This window comes from Oncorhynchus clarkii, chromosome 4, assembly GCF_045791955.1.
Source record: "Oncorhynchus clarkii lewisi isolate Uvic-CL-2024 chromosome 4, UVic_Ocla_1.0, whole genome shotgun sequence".
NCBI lineage: Eukaryota > Metazoa > Chordata > Actinopteri > Salmoniformes > Salmonidae > Oncorhynchus > Oncorhynchus clarkii.
In genome coordinates, this window is record NC_092150.1 from 8,000,583 (window position 1) to 8,023,308 (window position 22,726).

The 22,726-nt window shown below is 46.9% G+C and overlaps 1 protein-coding gene across 1 annotated transcript in view; it reads left to right on the forward strand.

The window, feature by feature from the left end:
• LOC139407484 (potassium/sodium hyperpolarization-activated cyclic nucleotide-gated channel 3-like) overlaps window positions 1-10,284 on the forward strand; it is a 58,938-nt gene extending 48,654 nt beyond the window's left edge. The window contains 2 exon segments of the mRNA XM_071151280.1: window positions 8,551-10,117; window positions 10,119-10,284. Coding sequence (XP_071007381.1) covers window positions 8,551-10,117; window positions 10,119-10,284 — 1,733 coding nt within the window.
• The last annotated feature ends 12,442 nt before the right edge of the window (window positions 10,285-22,726 follow it).

A 22,726-nucleotide genomic window follows, 5' to 3' on the forward strand; every position in this document is an offset into this window, starting at 1 on the left:
AGTGAGTCATTTAGCAGACTCTCTTATCCAGAGTCACTGACAGTAGTGAGTCATTTAGCAGACTCTCTTATCCAGAGTCACTTACAGTAGTGAGTCATTTAGCAGACTCTCTTATCCAGAGTCACTTACAGTACTGAGTCATTTAGCAGACTCACTTATCCAGAATCACTACAGTAGTGAGTCATTTAGCAGACTCTCTTATCCAGAGTCACTTACAGTAGTGAGTCATTTAGCAGACTCTCTTATCCAGAGAGAGTTACAGTAGTGAGTCATTTAGCAGACTCTTATCTAGAGCCACTAACAGTAATGAATCATTTAGCAGACTCTCTTATCCAGAGAGATTTACAGTAGTGAGTCATTTAGCAGACTCTCTTATCCAGAGAGATTTACAGTAGTGAGTAATTTAGCAGACTCTCTTATCCAGAGAGAGTTACAGTAGTGAGTCATTTAGCAGACTCTCTTATCCAGAGATATTTACAATAGTGAGTCATTAAGCAGACTCTCTTATCCAGAGAGAGTTACAGTAGTGAGTCATTTAGCAGACTCTCTTATCCAGAGAGAGTTACAGTAGTGAGTCATTTAGCAGACTCTCTTATCCAGAGAGAGTTACAGTAGTGAGTCATTTAGCAGACTCTCTTATCCAGAGAGATTTACAGTAGTGAGTCATTTAGCAGACTCTCTTATCCAGAGTCACTTACAGTAGTGAGTCATTTAGCAGACTCTCTTATCCAGAGAGAGTTACAGTAGTGAGTCATTTAGCAGACTCTCTTATCCAGAGAGAGTTACAGTAGTGAGTCATTTAGCAGACTCTCTTATCCAGAGAGAGCCACTAACTCTGGATAAGAGAGTTACAGTAGTGAGTCATTAAGCAGACTCTCTTATCCAGAGATATTTACAGTAGTGAGTCATTAAGCAGACTCTTATCCAGAGTCACTTAAAGTAGTGAGTCATTTAGCAGACTCTCTTATCCAGAGTCACTTACACTTACAGTAGTGAGTCATTTAGCAGACTCTCTTATCCAGAGAGAGCCCCATTCTCTGGATAAGAGAGTTACAGTAGTGAGTCATTAAGCAGACTCTCTTATCCAGAGTCACTTACACTTACAGTAGTGAGTCATTTAGCAGACTCTCTTATCCAGAGAGAGCCCCATTCTCTGGATAAGAGAGTTACAGTAGTGAGTCATTAAGCAGACTCTCTTATCCAGAGATATTTACAGTAGTGAGTCATTAAGCAGACTCTTATCCAGAGTCACTTAAAGTAGTGAGTCATTTAGCAGACTCTCTTATCCAGAGTCACTTACAGTAGTGAGTCATTTAGCAGACTCTCTTATCCAGAGAGAGTTACAGTAGTGAGTCATTTAGCAGACTCTCTTATCTAGAGCCACTTACAGTAGTGAGTCATTTAGCAGACTCTCTTATCCAGAGCCACTTACAGTTAATGTATTCATTTTAAGATATCCCGGTGGGACAACCACATATCACAGTCATAGTGAGTAAATATTTCCTCAATAACCCTTAGACTACAATTGATTTAACATAGTAAAAACAAATCCCCATTAAAATCTGCCTGTTTAAGCTAGAGATATCTGCCGATATGGCACTCTCACATCTGCGGTGGAAGGTGGCAGAGCTAGAGAGGTGTTTGTCAGACCATGAGACGTCCTGAAAATCGGTCTTCTCACAAAAACGTCTGTATCGTTCGAACTGTGTCACGGGACTCGTCTGTAGTTGGTACAGCCTCTTCTGCCGACGTCTGTGTGTAGCATCTGAGCAGTTATGGCTACACATTAATATGAGGAAAGGTGAGACTCTCACGAGCACGTACAAGCCAACATGGACTCTTCTCAAGGTCCCCTTATCAATTTTAAAAAATGAATGGAGGTATATATGGAGATAGTTTAGTGCCAAAAATAAGGGCATAAATACATAATAAAACATAGTTTCCTCATATGTCTTATATCTCTCAGTTTTAGGAGAGACACTTTAAAAAAAACTTCCTTTAGATTTTTTGGGGTCTATCTGTTGTTCCATGTAACGAATCTGTTATTCAATGTGTTTCTATTGGCTAATAGCAGTAATGACAAACTCAATGTTTCATCAAATATTGTTTTTCATATATTTTTTTTGATACCTTAAAAGGGTCTTAAAATTCAAAATGAAATAGCTAAATGATCCTTGGTATGACCATCTTAAAACAATTCAATATGTTAGCTTAGTAGAACCCCCCCTTCCCCCGGGCTTAGACTCTAGAGGGATAAAGTAGCTATCAGCTTGGATTGGGCTGAGCAGGAGCTGACCTCCTATAGGGGTGGGAGAGCCAAGAGATGGCAGAATGGAGTACTCGGGATGGGGTGTAGGGTTGGGGTGTAGGGTTGGGGTGGAGGGTTGGGGTGGAGGGTTGGGGTGGAGGGTTGGGGTGAAGGGTTGGGGTGTAGGGTTGGGGTGTAGGGTTGGGGTGGAGGGTTGGGGTGGAGGGTTGGGGTGTAGGGTTGGGGTGGAGGGTTGGGGTGGAGGGTTGGGGTTGGGGTGTACGGTTGGGGTGTAGGGTTGGGGTGGAGGGTTGGGGTGTAGGGTTTGGGTGTAGGGTTGGGGTGTAGGGTTTGGGTGTAGGGTTGGGGTGAAGGGTTGGGGTGAAGGGTTGGGGTGGAGGGTTGGGGTGTTGTGTTGGGGTGTAGGGTTGGGGTGGAGGGTTTGGGTGGAGGGTTTGGGTGTAGGTTTGGGGTGGAGGGTTGGGGTGAAGGGTTTGGGTGGGGGGATTGGGTGGAGGTTTGGGGTGTAGGGTTGGGGTGTAGGGTTTGAGCATAGCCTGAAGGTAGAGAGGGACAGTTTCTCTTGCTGCTCCGTAGGCAAGCACCAAGGTCTTGTAGTGGATGAGAGCTTCGACTGGAAGCCAGTGGAGTGTGCAGAGGAGCAGGGTGACATGGGAGAACTTGGGTTGAACACCAGGTGGGGCAGGGGTTTGATGGCACAAGCAGGGAGCCCAGCCAACAGAGAGCTGCAGTAGTCCAGACGGGAGATGACAAGTGCCTGGATTAGGATTTACATCACTTCCTGTGTGAGGTAGGGTGGTACTCTATGGATATTATAGAACATGAACCTGCAGGAGCGAGTCACTGCTGTGATGTTTGCAGAGAACAACAGGGTGTTGTCCAGGGTCATGCCAAGGTTATTTGCACACTGGGAGGGGGACACCGTGGAGTTGTCAACCGTAATGGAGAGGTCTTTGAGCGAGCATGCCTTTTCAAGGAGCTCCGTGTTGTTGAGGTGGTGGGGCGACATCCAAGCTGAGATATATGCCAGGCACGAAGAGATGCGTGTCACCACCTGAGTATCAGGAATCAAATCATATTTATTTGTCACATTCTCCAAATACAACAACTGTGAAATCCTTACTTACAAGCCCTGAACCAACAATGCAGTTCAAGAAATAGAGTTAAGAAAATATTTACTAAATAAACTAAAGTTAAAAATGTAATAAAAAGTAACACAATAAAATAACAATACCGGGGCTATATACAGGGGGTACCGGTACTGAGTCAATGTGCGGGGGAATAAAATTGAGTGTCATCCACATAGCAATGATAGGAGAGACCATGTGAGGATATAACGGAGCTGAGTGACTTGGTAAATAGAGAGAAGAGCAGAGGACCTAGAACCGAGCCCTGGGGGACACCAGTAGTGAGAGTACGTGGTGCAGATACAGATCCTCTCTACATCACCTGGTAGAGAGCGGCCTGCCAGGTAGGATGCAATCCAAACGTGTGCAGAGCCTGAGACACCCAGCCCTGAGAGGGTGGAGAGGATCTGATAGAGCCTGAGACACCCAGCCCTGAGAGGGTGGAGAGGAGGATCTGATAGAGTCTGAGACACCCAGCCCTGAGAGGGTGGAGAGGAGGATCTGATAGAGCCTGAGAACCCCAGCCCTGAGAGTGTCCTGCTAGGTAGGATGCAGTCAGTGTGCAGCGCTTGAGATGTCCAGCTCTGAGAGGGTGGAGAGGAGGATCTGATGGTCCACGGTGTCAAAGGCAGCGGATGGATCTAGGTGGATGAGAACAGAGGAGACCGAGTCAGATTTGGCAGTGCAAAGAGCCTCTGTGACACAGAGAAGAGACGTCTTGGGTTGAGTGACCCGTCTTGAAGCCTTACTGGTTAGGGTTAAGAAGATCGTTCTGAGAGAGATAACAAGAGAGTTGGTCAGAGACGGAAATAATTTAAAAAAGGGATAGTAGTTTTTGATGTCAGATGTATTTATTTATTATATATATTTTTTTAGGTGGGAGATCAGCTTTAATATTGCAGATAGAATGTAGCTTCCATCAATGTACAGTGCCTTGCGAAAGTATTCGTCCCCCTTGAACTTTGCGACCTTTTGCCACATTTCAGGCTTCAAACATAAAGATATAAAACTGTATTTTTTTGTGAAGAATCAACAACAAGTGGGACACAATCATGAAGTGGAACGACATTTATTGGATATTTCAAACTTTTTTAACAAATCAAAAACTGAAGGAATTGGGCGTGCAAAATTATTCAGCCCCCTTAAGTTAATACTTTGTAGCGCCACCTTTTGCTGCGATTACAGCTGTAAGTCGCTTGGGGTATGTTTTGTTTTCGCTTGGGGTATGTATGTTCAGTTTTGCACATCGAGAGACAGAATTTTTTTCACATTCCTCCTTGCAAAACAGCTCGAGCTCAGTGAGGTTGGATGGAGAGCATTTGTGAACAGCAGTTTTCAGTTCTTTCCACAGATTCTCGATTGGATTCAGGTCTGGACTTTGACTTGGCCATTCTAACACCTGGATATGTTTATTTTTGAACCATTCCATTGTAGATTTTGCTTTATGTTTTGGATCATTGTCTTGTTGGAAGACAAATCTCCGTCCCAGTCTCAGGTCTTTTGCAGACTGCATCAGGTTTTCTTCCAGAATGGTCCTGTATTTGGCTCCATCCATCTTCCCATCAATTTTAACCATCCTCCCTGTCCCTGCTGAAGAAAAGCAGGCCCAAACCATGATGCTGCCACCACCATGTTTGACAGTGGGATGGTGTGTTCAGGGTGATGAGCTGTGTTGCTTTTACGCCAAACATAACGTTTTGCATTGTTGCCAAAAAGTTCAATTTTGGTTTCATCTGACCAGAGCACCTTCTTCCACATGTTTGGTGTGTCTCCCAGGTGGCTTGTGGCAAACTTTAAACAACACTTTTTATGGATATCTTTAAGAAATGGCTTTCTTCTTGCCACTCTTCCATAAAGGCCAGATTTGTGCAATATACGACTGATTGTTGTCCTATGGACAGAGTCTCCCACCTCAGCTGTAGATCTCTGCAGTTCATCCAGAGTGATCATGGGCCTCTTGGCTGCATCTCTGATCAGTCTTCTCCTTGTATGAGCTGAAAGTTTAGAGGGACGGCCAGGTCTTGGTAGATTTGCAGTGGTCTGATACTCCTTCCATTTCAATATTATCGCTTGCACAGTGCTCCTTGGGATGTTTAAAGCTTGGGAAATCTTTTTGTATCCAAATCCGGCTTTAAACTTCTTCACAACAGTATCTCGGACCTGCCTGGTGTGTTCCTTGTTCTTCATGATGCTCTCTGCGCTTTTAACGGACCTCTGAGACTATCACAGTGCAGGTGCATTTATACGGAGACTTGATTACACACAGGTGGATTGTATTTATCATCATTAGTCATTTAGGTCAACATTGGATCATTCAGAGATCCTCACCGAACTTCTGGAGAGAGTTTGCTGCACTGAAAGTAAAGGGGCTGAATAATTTTGCACGCCCAATTTTTCAGTTTTTGATTTGTTAAAAAAGTTTGAAATATCCAATAAATGTCGTTCCACTTCATGATTGTGTCCCACTTGTTGTTGATTCTTCACAAAAACATACAGTTTTATATCTTTATGTTTGAAGCCTGAAATGTGGCAAAAGGTCGCAAAGTTCAAGGGGGCCGAATACTTTCGCAAGGCACTGTAATTGTCTGCATCACTTCCAATCAGGGGTCGAGTGTTGTTTTCTTGAGGAGTGGAGCGACTCTGACCATTTTGAAGTCAGAGGGGATGCAGCCAGTGGTCAGGGATGAGTTGATGAGGGAAGTGAGGAATAGGAGAAGGTCTCCAGAGATGACCTGGAGAGGGGAAGAGGGGTTGGGGTCGAGTGGGCAGGTTGTTTGGTGGCCGGACCTCACTAGTCACAGGATGTGCTTCTACACCTGCATTGCTTGCTGTTTGGGGTTTTAGGCTGGGTGTCTGTACAGCACTTTGAGATATCAGCTGATGTACGAAGGGCTATATAAATACACTTGATTTGATTTGATTTGATGTCCTCTGGAGAGAGAGGGGAGAAAGAGGTCAAGGCGTAGGGTAGCTTGGGTGTGTGGGAAAGTGGACTTAATAGGCTGAGGGAACGAGGAGCGGATATCGTCAAAGTGTTTGAAAAAGTTGTCAACGGAGAGGGAGGAGGGAGGGCGAGGGGGTGAAGGATTAAGGAGGGAGGAGAAGGTAGAAAAGAGTTTCCTAGGGTTAGGGGCTGAAGCTTGGAATGTGGAGTAATAGAAAATGGCTTTAGCAGAGGATACAGAGGAAGAGAAGGTAGTGAAAGGATGATAGGTCCTCTAAAAGTTACATTTTCCTCCATTTTCACTCAGCTCCCCACAGCCCTGTTCTGTAAACACACGAGTCACTCAGCCACGGAGCAGGAGAGGAGGGCCGAGCCGACCGGGAGGAAAGGAGACAGTGCCAGTCATAGGATGCGGAAAGGGGGGAGAGTAGGGTCGAAGAGGCTGAATCAGGATACAGGAGGGAGAAGGATTTAGCAGAAGGGAGAGATGATAGGATAGAAGAAGAGAGAGTAGTGGGAGAGAGAGTGTGAAGATTGTGACAGCACATAACCATCTGGGTTGGGTTGGAGGAGACGGGAAAGAAACAAAGTATTGATCAGAGACCTGGAGGGGGATTGCAGTGAGATTAGTATTGATCAGAGACCTGGAGGGGGGTTGCAGTGAGATTAGTATTGATCAGAGACCTGGAGGGGGGTTGCAGTGGGATTAGTATTGATCAGAGACCTGGAGGGGGGTTGAAGTGGGATTAGTATTGATCAGAGACCTGGAGGGGGGTTGCAGTGAGATTAGTATTGATCAGAGACCTGGAGGGGGGTTGCAGTGAGATTAGTATTGATCAGAGACCTGGAGGGGGGTTGCAGTGAGATTAGTATTGATCAGAGGCCTGGAGGGGGGTTGCAGTGAGATTAGTATTGATCAGAGACCTAGAGGGGGGTTGCAGTGAGATTAGTATTGATCAGAGACCTAGAGGGGGGTTGCAGTGCGATTAGTAGGAGAACATTCTCTAGTAAAGATTAGGTCAAGCATATTGCTTAATGTCCTTTGGGTGGTGGACCATTCTTGAAACACACTGGAAACTGTTGAGCCTGAATCGCCCAGCAGCGTTCCAGTTCTTGACTCAAACCATGCACCTGGCACCTACTACCATAACCAGTTGAAAGGCAGTTAAATCACCCTCTGAATGGCACACGTCTCAATCATCTCAATCATCTCGAGGCTTAAAATCTTTCTTTAACTTGTCTCCGCCCCTTCATCTACACTGATTGAAGTGGATTTTCCCTTATTGACATCAATAAGGGATCATAGCTTTCACCTGGATTCACCTGGTCAGTCTATGTCATGGAAAGAGCAGGTGTTCTTAATGTTTTGTATACCACAGGAGGTTGGTGGCACCTTAATTAGGGAGGATAGGCTCGTGGTAATGGCTGGAGTGGAATCAGTGGAATGGTATCAAATACACAAAACACATTGTTTCCATGGTTTCCAGGTGTTTGATGCCATTCCATTTGCTCCATTCCAGCCATTATCATGAGCCGTCCTCCCCTCAGCAGCCTCCACTGTTGTATACTCAGTGTAGTTGTCAAAGCTACAAAACAAGCAAAATGAGATCTGAAAATAACTAGGTAAGAGCAGTCAGCAGTTCACACAACAGGTTAAGCTACTGGGAAGACAGACAGCACTTAAAGTAAATGGCCCCAGCAAGCAAAACAAACAGTACTAGACCACAACAGATAAAGACACACATGATACTAACCACTCCTGGACCTATCAGGTGTCCTCTAGTTATAGAATGAACCAAATGCAGGTGAATTAGAACCTGGAAGGATTTAAACTGGCTGAATATGTGGAAAGAAAAGTGTGAGAATTCAAGTCTTATATTGGATTAGTATTCAACCGTTTTTAATTTCAGAAGGGGAATGTTATATCTCACTGCCCTGAGGTGAAAGCATTGTGTTAAAAAGACCCTCATTTAGCTGTGGTTTAATGGATGACAAGCAGGGTTTAATATAGCCTTACCAGCAGGAACTCTCTCTAGTTCTGGTTCTAATATGACAGCAACACCCAAAGATGACTGCAACAGTCGACTTTAGGTCATAAAATCTGCTCTCTGGGTGCTTTAGAAGGTTTAGACTGCACAAGACAGACCCTAACTCTAACCCTAACCCTTTGCCTTTCCTCACATACCACTACTCTCTCTTCTTCTCTACAGGAAAGAGGAACTCTGTGCTCCAACACAAAGTCGCCCAGAACTCAGGAACTGTGAACCTCCAGGAGAATGAGATCATCCAGAGGATCGTACAGCATGACCGTGACATGGCTATCCAGAGCAACATCTCTCCCCAGTCCCTGAACCTCCCATCCTCCACCTCAGGGGTCATCTGGGCTCCCCTGGTCCAGGGCCCCCTCCAGGCCGCTGCAGCCACCACATCCCTGGCTTTGGCCTTCTCTCACTCCCAGCTCCAAGCCCAGCTCCCTCCCATCCTCTTCCACCATCCGCTCCCCGTCTCCAGGTCGTTCAAGGATCCAGGAGGCCACCGTTTGGAAAGGGGTGTGTTTGTGGGCGTGTCTGCAGCTGGAGGTATGGGCGTTCCCAGCTGTGGCTCCGGGGCTGCATCTCCGGCCGGTTCTGTGAAGTTCCGTTCTGGAGTGGACACTCCGATATTAGCCTCGTTTCGGGCGCAACATCTAGTCTCCACCTCCTCCTCCTCCATGTCTCCTCTGTCACCTATGACCTCCATGTACCAGCCCACCACCACCACCAACTTCCAGGCCCAGCCCAGCGGAGGCTCTCCCTTCCTCTTGGGCCAGGCCTCAATCCAGGGGTATCCGTCCTCCTCCTCCTACGCGGCCCAGCTCCACCACCACCACCACCCGTACAGCTCACCAAGTTCCCAACAGCAGGGGGCATCAGGAAGACCCACCATGGACTCGGGAAGGTTCTCAGCCCCCTCTGGTTCCACCCTAAGCCCTCTCATCTGTAACTCTGTCAGCCCCATCCTGAGCCAGCTACAGCAACACGACTCCTCTTCCTCTCACGCTACCAGCTCTCAGCAGGTCCAGAGGGGGATGGGCTCTGGTGAACATCAGGAGAGAGCATACTCCCACTGTTCCTACGCCAGCACCAGCCCTAGCTACACCACCCTAAACCACAGCTCCAGTGGGTTTCTATCAATACCTATCCCACAACAGGCCAGCCTTGGAGGTGGTGGAGCCTCATCCTCCCTGGTGCATCACAGTCTGGCGGGTCTGCAGTCCAGCCTCCATCCCACCCTCCACTCTGGCCTCCACCCTGGCCTCCACGCCGGCCTCCTCCCTCAGGTTCTCCCGGTGGACTCTGCCCATTCATCCCACTCTGCCCTCGCCTCGCTGGCCCAGTACGGATCAGGGGATGGCTCCCCGTCCTGCACCCCACCGGTGGCACCCAGCCCCACCATCCAGAGCCCACTGACAGGAAGGACGGTGCTTCACCATCATCACCACAGCCAACTCAGCCAGCTCCACAGCCAACCCTCCAGCGCCATGGGCTCTCACAGTTCCCTCACCCCACAGACGTCATGCCCCGTTATGGTAGACGAAAGAGGGCAGAGGGCAGAGTCCTTAGTGGACCTCTTCACCCAGGATGTCAGGACTATCTCCACTGTTTCCACCTCTGGTTCAGTCAGCTACCTGCCCCAAGAAGGGTCTCTATCCAGACCGTCTCTCTCCATACCTTCAGGGGGGTCTGGTCCTTCTCACTTCTCCTCTCTTCCCATGACAGAGGGTAGCAGTAATAAACTCCCACGTCACACCTCTGAGTCACTACACTCCCTCGGGATCTGAACTTCCAACTCCTGTGAACCAAGGAGCACCGACCTCTTCACATCCCAACCCCAGTCATCCTGCTACCCCGGCCAAGACATCCGAGGCAGAGTACAGACTCCCCAAACTCCCCTCCAACCTGTGAGGTTGAAACACACCCTCCTGCGATGTCTAAACTATGGGGAAATTGTCTTCGGTTTTGGCATTGTGTTTTTTAATCGCTAGTGTCGTTTTTTTTTTTATTCAAGGAGGGTGTGAATGAGTGCATATCCATATTGGAGGAAAAAAACTTAGGACAGAGATGTATTTTTAATGCAGCGTGAATGACCTAACGTAAAAGGACAGAGTTCCCAGCGGGCAAAACCAGTTCTGGTTGTAAACGAGTGGTAATGACGTCGTTTCAGCCATCTTTGCCCGCTGGGTTAAGTATTTTTCTACAGTACACTGTTACTACTGTACACTGTTGAATGTGGAGGTACTGTACCAATGTGGATTGTTTGATCATGTTAAACTACAAGAAAGTATACTGATCAATTTCCAATAATGTACAATATCTATTGTAGCCTATATCCTCACATTGTAATTTTGTGTTAAGGTATTTGTTTAAAAGCTGTTGTTCAGACATACACTACATATACAAACGTATGTGGACACCCCTTCAAATTTGTGAATTTGGCTATTTCAGCCACACCTGTTGCGGACAGGTGTATAAAATCGAGCACACCGCCATGCAATCTCCATAGACAAACATTGGCAGTAGAATGGCCCGTACTGAAGAGCTCAGTGACATTCAACATGCCATCGTCATAGGATGCCATCTTTCCAACAAGTCAGTCAAATTTCTACCCTGCTAGAGCTTCCCCAGTCAACTGTAAGTGCTGTTATTGTGAACTGGAAACGTCTAGGAGCAACAACGGCTCAGCCGCGAAGTGGTAGACCACACAAGCTCACAGAACGGCACCGCCGAGTGCTGAAGCACGTAGCGCATAAAAATTATCTGTTCTGGGTTGCAACACTCACTACAGAGTTCCAAACTGCCTCTGGAAGCAACACTCACTACATAGTTCCAAACTGCCTCTGGAAGCAACACTCACTACAGAGTTCCAAACTGCCTCTGGAAGCAACACTCACTACCGAGTTCCAAACTGCCTCTGGAAGCAAAGTCAGCATAAGAAGTGTTTGTCGGTAGCTTCATGAAATGGGTTTCCATGGTCGAGCAGCCGCACGCAAGCCTAAGATCACCATGCGCAATGCCAAGAGTGGTCTGACAGACAAATCTGGGTTTGACGTATGCCAGGAGAACGCTACCTGCCCGAATGCATAGTGCTAACTGTAAAGTTTGGTGGAGGAGGAATAATGGTCTGGGGCTGTTTTTCATTGTTGGGGCTAGTGCCTCTAGTTTCAGTGAAGGGAAATCTTAATGTTACAGCATACAGGGACATTCTAGTTGATTCTGTGCTTCCAACATTGTGGCAACAGTTTGGGGAAGCTCCTTTCCAGTTTCAGCATGACAATGCCCCCAGGCACAAAGTGAGGTCCATACAGAAATGGTTTGTCGAGATCGGTGTGGAAAAACTGGCCTGCACAGAGCCCTGACCTCAAACCCATCGAACACCGTTGGAATGAATTGGAACGCAGCCAGGCCTAATCGTCCAACATCAGTGCCCGACCTCACTAATGCTCTTGTGGCTGAATGGAAGCAAGTCCCCGCAGCAATGTTCCCACATCTAGTGGAAAGCCTTCCCAGAAGAGTGGAGGTTGTTATAGCAGCAATGTTCCCACATCTAGTGGAAAGCCTTCCCAGAAGAGTGGAGGTTGTTATAGCAGTAAAAAGGGATGGACCAACTCCATATGCCCATGATTTTGGAATGAGATGTTTGACGAGCGTGTCCACATACTTTTGATCATGTAGTGTATTCATCTAACATTTTACCCAATAGAGATTATTTTTAAGTTCAGAATAACACCAACAATATTTTTCCTTTTCTTTATATTATTATATTTTCTCTCAGTGTATTGTGATAAGGCGGCAGGGTAGCCTAGTGGTTAGAGTGTAGAGGCGGCAGGGTAGCCTAGTGGTTAGAGTGTAGAGGTGGCAGGGTGGCCTAGTGGTTAGAGTGTAGAGGTGGCAGGGTAGTCTAGTGGTTAGAGTGTAGAGGTGGCAGGTAGCCTAGTGGTTAGAGTGTAGAGGTGGCAGGGTAGCCTAGTGGTTAGAGTGTAGAGGTGGCAGGGTAGCCTAGTGGTTAGAGTGTAGAGGTGGCAGGGTAGCCTAGTGGTTAGAGTGTAGAGGTGGCAGGGTAGCCTAGTGGTTAGAGTGTAGAGGTGGCAGGGTAGCCTAGTGGTTAGAGTGTAGAGGTGGCAGCGTAGCCTAGTGGTTAGAGTGTAGAGGTGGCAGCGTAGCCTAGTGGTTAGAGTGTAGAGGTGGCAGGGTAGCCTAGTGGTTAGAGTGTAGAGGTGGCAGGTAGCCTAGTGGTTAGAGTGTAGAGGTGGCAGGGTAGCCTAGTGGTTAGAGTGTAGAGGCGGCAGGGTAGCCTAGTGGTTAGAGTGTAGAGGTGGCAGGTAGCCTAGTGGTTAGAGTGTAGAGGTGGCAGGTAGCCTAGTGGTTAGAGTGTAGAGGCGGCAGGGTAGCCTAGTGGTTAGAGTGTAGAGGCGGCAGGGTAGCCTGGTGGTTAGAGTGTAGAGGTGGCAGGGTAGCCTAGTGGTTAGAGTGTAGAGGTGGCAGGTAGCCTAGTGGTTAGAGTGTAGAGGTGGCAGGTAGCGTAGTGGTTAGAGTGTAGAGGTGGCAGGGTAGCCTAGTGGTTAGAGTGTAGAGGTGGCAGGTAGCGTAGTGGTTAGAGTGTAGAGGTGGCAGGGTAGCCTAGTGGTTAGAGTGTAGAGGCGGCAGGGTAGCCTGGTGGTTAGAGTGTAGAGGTGGCAGGGTAGCCTAGTGGTTAGAGTGTAGAGGTGGCAGGTAGCCTAGTGGTTAGAGTGTAGAGGTGGCAGGGTAGCCTAGTGGTTAGAGTGTAGAGGTGGCAGGGTAGCCTAGTGGTTAGAGTGTAGCGTTGGAGTTGTAACCGAAAGGTTGCAAGTTCAAATCCCTGAGCTGACAAGGTAAAAATCTGTTGTTCTGCCCCTGAACAAGGCAGTTAACCCACTGTTCCTAGGTCGTTACTGAAAATAAGAATTTGTTCTTTACTGACTTGCCTAGTTAAATAAAAGGTGTGGTGAACGTGAGGCCTCCCAAAGAGACTTGGTAACAAGCTAAAGAACTTTGACTGAACTGCACTTTTCATGTTGTAATTTCAGAGATTAACTGAAAGATGTCGATGGTATGTCTACCGCTATCTTGTTTCAGCCATATTGGATGGATCCTTGTGTATGTTTTACATGAATATTTACGCTTACATACTATATACAAAATGTTTTTGCTAGCCTAGTTATCAAATATATTATTTTATCAAAAGACATGAATGTATATTTTTGACAAATGACTGGATTTTAAAGTAATAGTTTGGAATTGAATACAGTAAACCTTGTGAGAATACCTAGGGTGGCAGGGTAGCCTAGTGGTTAGAGTGTAGAGGTGGGAGGGTAGCCTAGTGGTTAGAGTGTAGAGGTGGCAGGTAGCCTAGTGGTTAGAGTGTAGAGGTGGCAGGTAGCCTAGTGGTTAGAGTGTAGAGGTGGCAGGTAGCCTAGTGGTTAGAGTGTAGAGGTGGCAGGGTAGCCTAGTGGTTAGAGTGTAGAGGTGGCAGGTAGCCTAGTGGTTAGAGTGTAGAGGTGGCAGGTAGCCTAGTGGTTAGAGTGTAGAGGTGGCAGGTAGCCTAGTGGTTAGAGTGGCAGGGTAGCCTAGTGGTTAGAGTGTAGAGGTGGCAGGTAGCCTAGTGGTTAGAGTGTAGAGGCGGCAGGGTAGCCTAGTGGTTAGAGTGTAGAGGTGGCAGGGTAGCCTAGTGGTTAGAGTGTAGAGGTGGCAGGTAGCCTAGTGGTTAGAGTGTAGAGGTGGCAGGGTAGCCTAGTGGTTAGAGTGTAGAGGTGGCAGGGTAGCCTAGTGGTTAGAGTGTAGAGGTGGCAGGGTAGCCTGGTGTTTAGGGTGTAGAGGTGGGAGGGTAGCCTAGTGGTTAGAGTGTAGAGGTGGCAGGGTAGTCTAGTGGTTAGAGTGTAGAGGTGGCAGGGTAGCCTGGTGGTTAGAGTGTAGAGGTGGCAGGGTAGCCTAGTGGTTAGAGTGTAGAGGCGGCAGGGTAGCCTAGTGGTTAGAGTGTAGAGGTGGCAGGGTAGCCTAGTGGTTAGAGTGTAGAGGCGGCAGGGTAGCCTAGTGTTTAGAGTGTAGAGGTGGCAGGGTAGCCTGGTGGTTAGAGTGTAGAGGTGGCAGGGTAGCCTAGTGGTTAGAGTGTAGAGGTGGCAGGGTAGCCTAGTGGTTAGAGTGTAGAGGTGGCAGGGTAGCCTACTGGTTAGAGTGTAGAGGTGGCAGGGTAGCCTGGTGGTTAGAGTGTAGAGGTGGCAGGGTAGCCTAGTGGTTAGAGTGTAGAGGCGGCAGGGTAGCCTAGTGGTTAGAGTGTAGAGGTGGCAGGGTAGCCTAGTGGTTAGAGTGTAGAGGCGGCAGGGTAGCCTAGTGGTTAGAGTGTAGAGGTGGCAGGGTAGCCTGGTGGTTAGAGTGTAGAGGTGGCAGGGTAGCCTAGTGGTTAGAGTGTAGAGGTGGCAGGGTAGCCTGGTGGTTAGAGTGTAGAGGTGGCAGGGTAGCCTAGTGGTTAGAGTGTAGAGGTGGCAGGGTAGCCTAGTGGTTAGAGTGTAGAGGTGGCAGGGTAGCCTACTGGTTAGAGTGTAGAGGTGGCAGGGTAGCCTGGTGGTTAGAGTGTAGAGGTGGCAGGGTAGCCTAGTGGTTAGAGTGTAGAGGCGGCAGGTTAGCCTAGTGGTTAGAGTGTAGAGGTGGCAGGGTAGCCTAGTGGTTAGAGTGTAGAGGCGGCAGGGTAGCCTAGTGGTTAGAGTGTAGAGGTGGCAGGGTAGCCTGGTGGTTAGAGTGTAGAGGTGGCAGGGTAGCCTAGTGGTTAGAGTGTAGAGGTGGCAGGGTAGCCTAGTGGTTAGAGTGTAGAGGTGGCAGGGTAGCCTAGTGGTTAGAGTGTAGAGGTGGCAGGGTAGCCTAGTGGTTAGAGTGTAGAGGTGGCAGGGTAGCCTAGTGGTTAGAGTGTAGAGGCGGCAGGGTAGTCTAGTGGTTAGAGTGTAGGGGCGGCAGGGTAGCCTAGTGGTTAGAGTGTAGAGGCGGCAGGGTAGCCTAGTGGTTAGAGTGTAGAGGTGGCAGGTAGCCTAGTGGTTAGAGTGTAGAGGCGGCAGGGTAGTCTAGTGGTTAGAGTGTAGGGGCGGCAGGGTAGCCTAGTGGTTAGAGTGTAGAGGCGGCAGGGTAGCCTAGTGGTTAGAGTGTAGAGGTGGCAGGTAGCCTAGTGGTTAGAGTGTAGGGAAGGCAGGTAGCCTAGTGGTTAGAGTGTAGGGCGGCAGGTAGCCTAGTGGTTAGAGTGTAGAGGCGGCAGGGTAGTCTAGTGGTTAGAGTGTAAGGGCGGCAGGGTAGCCTAGTGGTTAGAGTGTAGAGGCGGCAGGGTAGCCTAGTGGTTAGAGTGTAGGGGCGGCAGGGTAGCCTAGTGGTTAGAGTGTAGAGGCGGCAGGGTAGTCTAGTGGTTAGAGTGTAGAGGCGGCAGGGTAGCCTAGTGGTTAGAGCGTTGGACTAGTAACGGGAAGGTTGCAAGTTCAAACCGCTGAACTGACATGGTACAAATCTGTCCTTCTACCCCTGAACCCCCACTGTTCCTAGGCCGTCATTGAAAATAAGTATTTGTTCTTAACTGACTTGCATGGTTAAATAAAGGTAAAACAAAAATATAGTGAGAATACAGTAAACCTTGTGAGGATAGAGGGGGAAGAAAATGTTAACTCATTCAGCTTTGGCTATTGATAGTCTGTCATGTAGGCACCTCCTCTGCCTACACACTGGGCTCTAAATTGTAATTTTTCATTGGTAGCAACTAAAATAAATTAATAGCATCACATTAAATTAAGGAGCACCAGAAACACACGCACCTCCCCAGTCAGCCAGTCCTTAGGGAGAACAGGCCATAGCAAACACACGCCCCTCCCCAGTCAGCCAGTCCTTAGGGAGAACAGGCCATAGCAAACACACGCCCCTCCCCAGTCAGCCAGTCCTTAGGGAGAACAGGCCATAGCAAACACACGCCCCTCCCCAGTCAGCCAGTCCTTAGGGAGAACAGGCCATATCAAACACACGCCCCTCCCCAGTCAGCCAGTCCTTAGGGAGAACAGGCCATATCAAACACACGCCCCTCCCCAGTCAGCCAGTCCTTAGGGAGAACAGGCCATAGCAAACACACGCCCCTCCCCAGTCAGCCAGTCCTTAGGGAGAACAGGCCATAGCAAACACACGCCCCTCCCCAGTCAGCCAGTCCTTAGGGAGAACAGGCCATAGCAAACACACATCCGTGTTCGCCAGACCTAAACACAAGATAAACCGGAGATAGTAGTTTGTTCATCAGGCACTAAACAGAAGAGAACGGACTGAAACTTGGAGGGACAACCTGGACTTGTTCCCCCCCCAAAAAAAAAGCACATTTTTGTTTTCTGTTTTTAACCGTTTTCCATTGCGTGCCCTAATGTACAAGACCCAGGTTCAGCGACATGAGGTCATTGAATAAAATGTCTGAGATCAACGATGCGCTGGTACTGACCTGCCGATGGGCTAGAGGCTGTTACTTTGAGAACACTGAGATGATATGATAAATCTCCTGGGGGTCATTTTGCTGTCTTATTGTCATGTATTTTCGTACAAGGTTTACTATATTCCTTATGATGAAAAGATTGTTCTGGTCTTCTTGACAACGTTCTGTAAATCATATTGTCCACCGACATAGGAATGAGACATCTATTGAATTGATCAAAGAGTTTATCAACAATTGACTCTTATTTTGAAAAGGGGACTCTTGTTCTGAAAAGTTTGACAAACCTAGGCCCTTCGATTTCCCCCAATCTCTGCATATCTATACATCCTGCTTGTTGTGTATATCATTTCATGTTTGACTTGTATTTATCTGCACCGCTCACCTTTTTAACTGACCTCTGACCTTTTTATCTGACCTCTGACCTGGGCATGACCTTGTGATTTAGATTGAACTATTCATAAGGTCATGCCCGTGAGAATCCAATCCAAAGGCCTCAGTTGCCTAGTTACTGGGTCCTGGGGGGGGGGCAGGTGTATGCACACACGCATGTGCACACGCACACACACACACACACACACACACACACACAGTGGTGGATCAATCTTCCAGGGGATATAGATAGCAACAGTCACTTACCCAGTCACTGATACTGGTGGTGGAACAATCTTCCATTACTATTCCTCCCTCACTCCCTCTCCTCTCCACTACAACGCCCTACAACAGAGGTGTCGCGCAGCATTGGATTGAATATCAGACCAGAACTCAGCCTTGAGTGCACTCTGTCTGGTTATTAAGGCTACAATCTGGGATTCATTATATTGTATTCTGAGAGCCATTGGCTGTATGATGAATGTAGAAAGCCTATTGAACCGATTCCCATCGTGATCCCAGATTGTAGCTTTAAGATGGACGCTTTACTGTGTTGCAGTGTGATTTAAATCATTAATTATTATTTCATGTGTTGCTTTTGGCTTCCCGTACCTCATAATTCCATGATGACCAATGTTGAACAAAATCATAAATATGTATCTAATTATTATTATTTTTTTAATTTTGGGGGGGGGGGGTGTTATTGTATTGGATGCAATAATAAAATCCCACTTCTGGTGAACGACTAGCGGCTGTCTTTGCTGTCGTGATTGTTTTCTCGGGTATGAATGTGAGTCGTGGTTATGACGTGAGATTTTAACATCTGTTGAAATGCCACTGGAAAGTCACAGAGCTTTAATCTGGATTATAATGATGTTTATAACTGTTATCTAGTGTTGCAGGCTGTTCTTTCTGTCATGTAATATAAAAGAGCATGATCTGACATATACATCACTGAATTTTTTTTTTTTTATGGTTCCGTACTTTAGCGATTTGTTTCTGTCCAACATAAAGTATGCTATTGTTTGATGACTTTAGGTAATTGTGTGATCGCTAGTACCATTTTCTCTAATCCTGTGCCTGTAAGGCAGCTGTTAGACCAGTTCAGAACGTACCATACCATGTGGTTATCAAGGTCGTGTGTCCCTAACACGCTAGCATACACACTCTATTATATTTCCCTCTGTGGCTTTGATTATCGTCAGCCAGATGGGTTGAAAGCTGCTCTGGTACTTCTACAAACAGCCACTAGATGGTGTGATCATGTTGCTTATGCTCGATTGATGCCTTTCGTACACGATGCCCACTACAAGTGGACAGATATTCAAAGTGTTTTTTTCCCAACTACACAGACAGATTCCTGATATTCCTGCCTGTGTTGTCATATCCCATCATATGAGCTACCCAAATCTGCATTCCTGAAACAAGCACTCTATCCGTAATCTGCGTTAATGAAATAGCATTGCTGTCGATAAACATAATACATGGAAGACACACTATGGAAGACAACAATTTTCATTTTCCTTCAAACCATTGTCTGTCACTGCTCTTCAAACATTCATGTAATCCTCAGTCATACTTGACCTATTTAGACTTACAACTAAGAGATGCAAGATGCGCGATAGATTGATGCACGTGACGATTGTAGTTTACATATTACATACAATGGTCTAACAATTCTATAGTCTTCAGTGCACGGTATACTGGATTGGAAAAGTTATAGTAGTAGGTTGGCTAGTTAATCAAGTCCATTCCCTGATGATTGGTTCCCCAATCATAAAGCAGGTCTCCTCCCTGATGATTGGTTCCCCAGTCATAAAGCAGGTCTCCTCCCTGATGATTGGTTCCCCAGTCATAAAGCAGGTCTCCTCCCTGATGATTGGTTCCCCAGTCATAAAGCAGGTCTCCTCCCTGATGATTGGTTCCCCAGTCATAAAGCAGGTCTCCTCCCTGATGATTGGTTCCCCAATCATAAAGCAGGTCTCCTCCCTGATGATTGGTTCCCCAGTCATAAAGCAGGTCTCCTCCCTGATGATTGGTTCCCCAGTCATAAAGCAGGTCTCCTCCCTGATGATTGGTTCCCCAGTCATAAAGCAGGTCTCCTCCCTGATGATTGGTTCCCCAGTCATAAAGCAGGTCTCCTCCCTGATGATTGGTTCCCCAGTCATAAAGCAGGTCTCCTCCCTGATGATTGGTTCCCCAATCATAAAGCAGGTCTCCTCCCTGATGATTGGCTCCCCAGTCATAAAGGTGTAGGTGTGTGTGTGTGTGTGTGTGTGTGTGTGTGTGTGTGTGTGTGTGTGTGTGTGTGTGTGTGTGTGTGTGTGTGTGTGTGTGTGTGTGTGTGTGTGTGTGTGTGTGTGTGTGTATGTGTGGAGGTGTGTGTGTGTGTGTGTGGAGGTGTGTGTGTGTGTGGAGGTGTGTGTGTGTGTGTGTGTGTGTGTGTGTGTGTGTGTGTGTGTGTGTGTGTGTGTGTGTGTGTGTGTGTGTGTGTGCGTGCGTGCGTGCGTGCGTGCGTGCGTGCGTGCGTGCGTGTGTGTGTGCGTGCATGCGGGTGTGGAGGTGTGTTAGTGGCGTGCGTATCACTTGGCATTGTGGTGATGTATCCGGCTTGAAGAGTACAGAGATTGGATGAGCTGTGAGCAGTGGGATAACAAGGTGATTCAAACTACCATACTATGAATAACCTACACAAGTTATTCACCATTCTGATAAAAAGGAACGTTTTGCCAAAGGTTCTTCAAAGACTCTTCAACCAGAAGGGGGCTCTTGGTAGATGTCAGAAGAGGAGTGGGGAGAATGAGGCATATATATCCTGCCAGCCTTCAGCCATGCATTAGAGACATACTGTACTAACCCAAAGCCGCAGCAAGGCCGTAGAAAATCCAAACTAGCAGAAACATCATTGAAAATCACTAGATAAGAAGATAATGGAGGTGCAGGTTTTGATAGCCAGATAATGTTATGAAAGAAGAGTGGAAAGTAGCAGGTGGGTAGAATGTCTTTAGGATAACCTTTACCAGCTGTAACCTTTACCAACTGTAACCTTTACCAGCTGTAACCTTTACCAGCTGTAACCTTTACCAACTGTAACCTTTACCATCTGTAACCTTTACCAACTGTAACCTTTACCAGCTGTAACCTTTACCAACTGTAACCTTTACCAGCTGTAATCTTTACCAACTGTAACCTTTACCAACTGTAACCTTTACCAACTGTAACCTTTACCAGATGTAACCTTTACTAGCTGTAACCTTTACCAACTGTAACCTTTACCAGCTGTAACCTTTACCAGCTGTAACCTTTACCAACTGTAACCTTTACCAGCTGTAACCTTTACAAGTTGTAATTAACCTTTACCAGCTGTAACCTTTACCAACTGTAACCTTTACCAGCTGTAACCTTTACCAGCTGTAACCTTTACCAGCTGTAACCTTTACCAACTGTAACCTTTACCAACTGTAACCTTTACCAACTGTAACCTTTACCAGATGTAACCTTTACTAGCTGTAACCTTTACTAGCTGTAACCTTTACCAGCTGGAACCTTTACCAACTGTAACCTTTACCAGCTGTAACCTTTACCAACTGTAACCTTTACCAACTGTAACCTTTACCAACTGTAAACTTTACCAGCTGTAACCTTTACCAACTGTAACCTTTACCAGATGTAACCTTTACCAACTGTAACCTTTGCCAACTGTAACCTTTACCAGCTGTAACCTTTACCAACTGTAACCTTTACCAGCTGTAACCTTTACCAACTGTAACCTTTACCAGCTGTAACCTTTACCAACTGTAACCTTTACCAACTGTAACCTTTACTAGCTGTAACCTTTACCAACTGTAACCTTTACCAGCTGTAACCTTTACCAACTGTAACCTTTACCAGCTGTAACCTTTACCAACTGTAACCTTTACCAGCTGTAACCTTTACCAACTGTAACCTTTACCAGCTGTAACCTTTACCAACTGTAACATTTACCAGCTGTAACCTTTACCAACTGTAACCTTTACCAGCTGTAACCTTTACCAACTGTAACCTTTACCAACTGTAACCTTTACTAGCTGTAACCTTTACCAGATGTAACCTTTACCAACTGTAACCTTTACCAACTGTAACCTTTACCAGCTGTAACCTTTACCAACTGTAACCTTTACCAGCTGTAACCTTTACCAACTGTAACCTTTACCAGCTGTAACCTTTACCAACTGTAACCTTTACCAACTGTAACCTTTACCAACTGTAACCTTTACCAGCTGTAACCTTTACCAACTGTAACCTTTACCAGATGTTACCTTTACCAACTGTAACCTTTACCAACTGTAACCTTTACCAGCTGTAACCTTTACCAACTGTAACCTTTACCAGCTGTAACCTTTACCAACTGTAACCTTTACCAGCTGTAACCTTTACCAACTGTAACCTTTACCAACTGTAACCTTTACTAGCTGTAACCTTTACCAACTGTAACCTTTACCAGCTGTAACCTTTACCAACTGTAACCTTTACCAGCTGTAACCTTTACCAACTGTAACCTTTACCAGCTGTAACCTTTACCAACTGTAACCTTTACCAGCTGTAACCTTTACCAACTGTAACCTTTACCAGCTGTAACCTTTACCAACTGTAACATTTACCAGCTGTAACCTTTACCAACTGTAACCTTTACCAGCTGTAACCTTTACCAACTGTAACCTTTACCAACTGTAACCTTTACTAGCTGTAACCTTTACCAACTGTAACCTTTACTAGCTGTAACCTTTACCAACTGTAACCTTTACCAACTGTAACCTTTACTAGCTGTAACCTTTACCAACTGTAACCTTTACCAACTGTAACCTTTACCAGATGTAACCTCTACCAACTGTAACCTTTAAAAGTTGTATGTAACCTTTACAAGTTGTATGTAACCTTTACAAGTTGTAAGTGACCAACCAAAACATAGAAAATACAAAGTAAACTATGGTCAGGGCGTGACAGTGCCCCCCCCCAAGGTGCGGACTCCGGCCGCAAAACCTGAACCTATAGGGGAGGGTCTGGGTGGGCATCTGTCCGCGGTGGCGGCTCTGGCGCTGGACGTGGACCCCACTCCATGACAGTTTTAATCCCCCTCCTAAACGTCCCTAAATAGGTTACCCACCACAATGATAACATGGGACAGAGGGACAGCTCGGGACAGAGGTAACTCGGGACAGATGGGTAGCTCAGCACTGAGAGGAAGCTCAGCACTGAGAAGAAGCTCAGCACTGAGAGGAAGCCCAGGCAGGTAGTAGAAACTACCAGAACCTGGCTGGCTGGCGGTTTCAGCAGATCCTGGTCGACTGGCGGATCTGGGAGAATCTGGTCGACTGGCGGATCTGGGAGAATCTGGTCGACTGGCGGATCTGGGAGAATCTGGTCGACTGGCGGATCTGGGAGAATCTGGTCGACTGGCGGATCTGGGAGAATCTGGTCGACTGGCGGATCTGAGAGAGTCTGGACGACTGGCGGATCTGAGAGAGTCTGGACGACTGGCGGATCTGG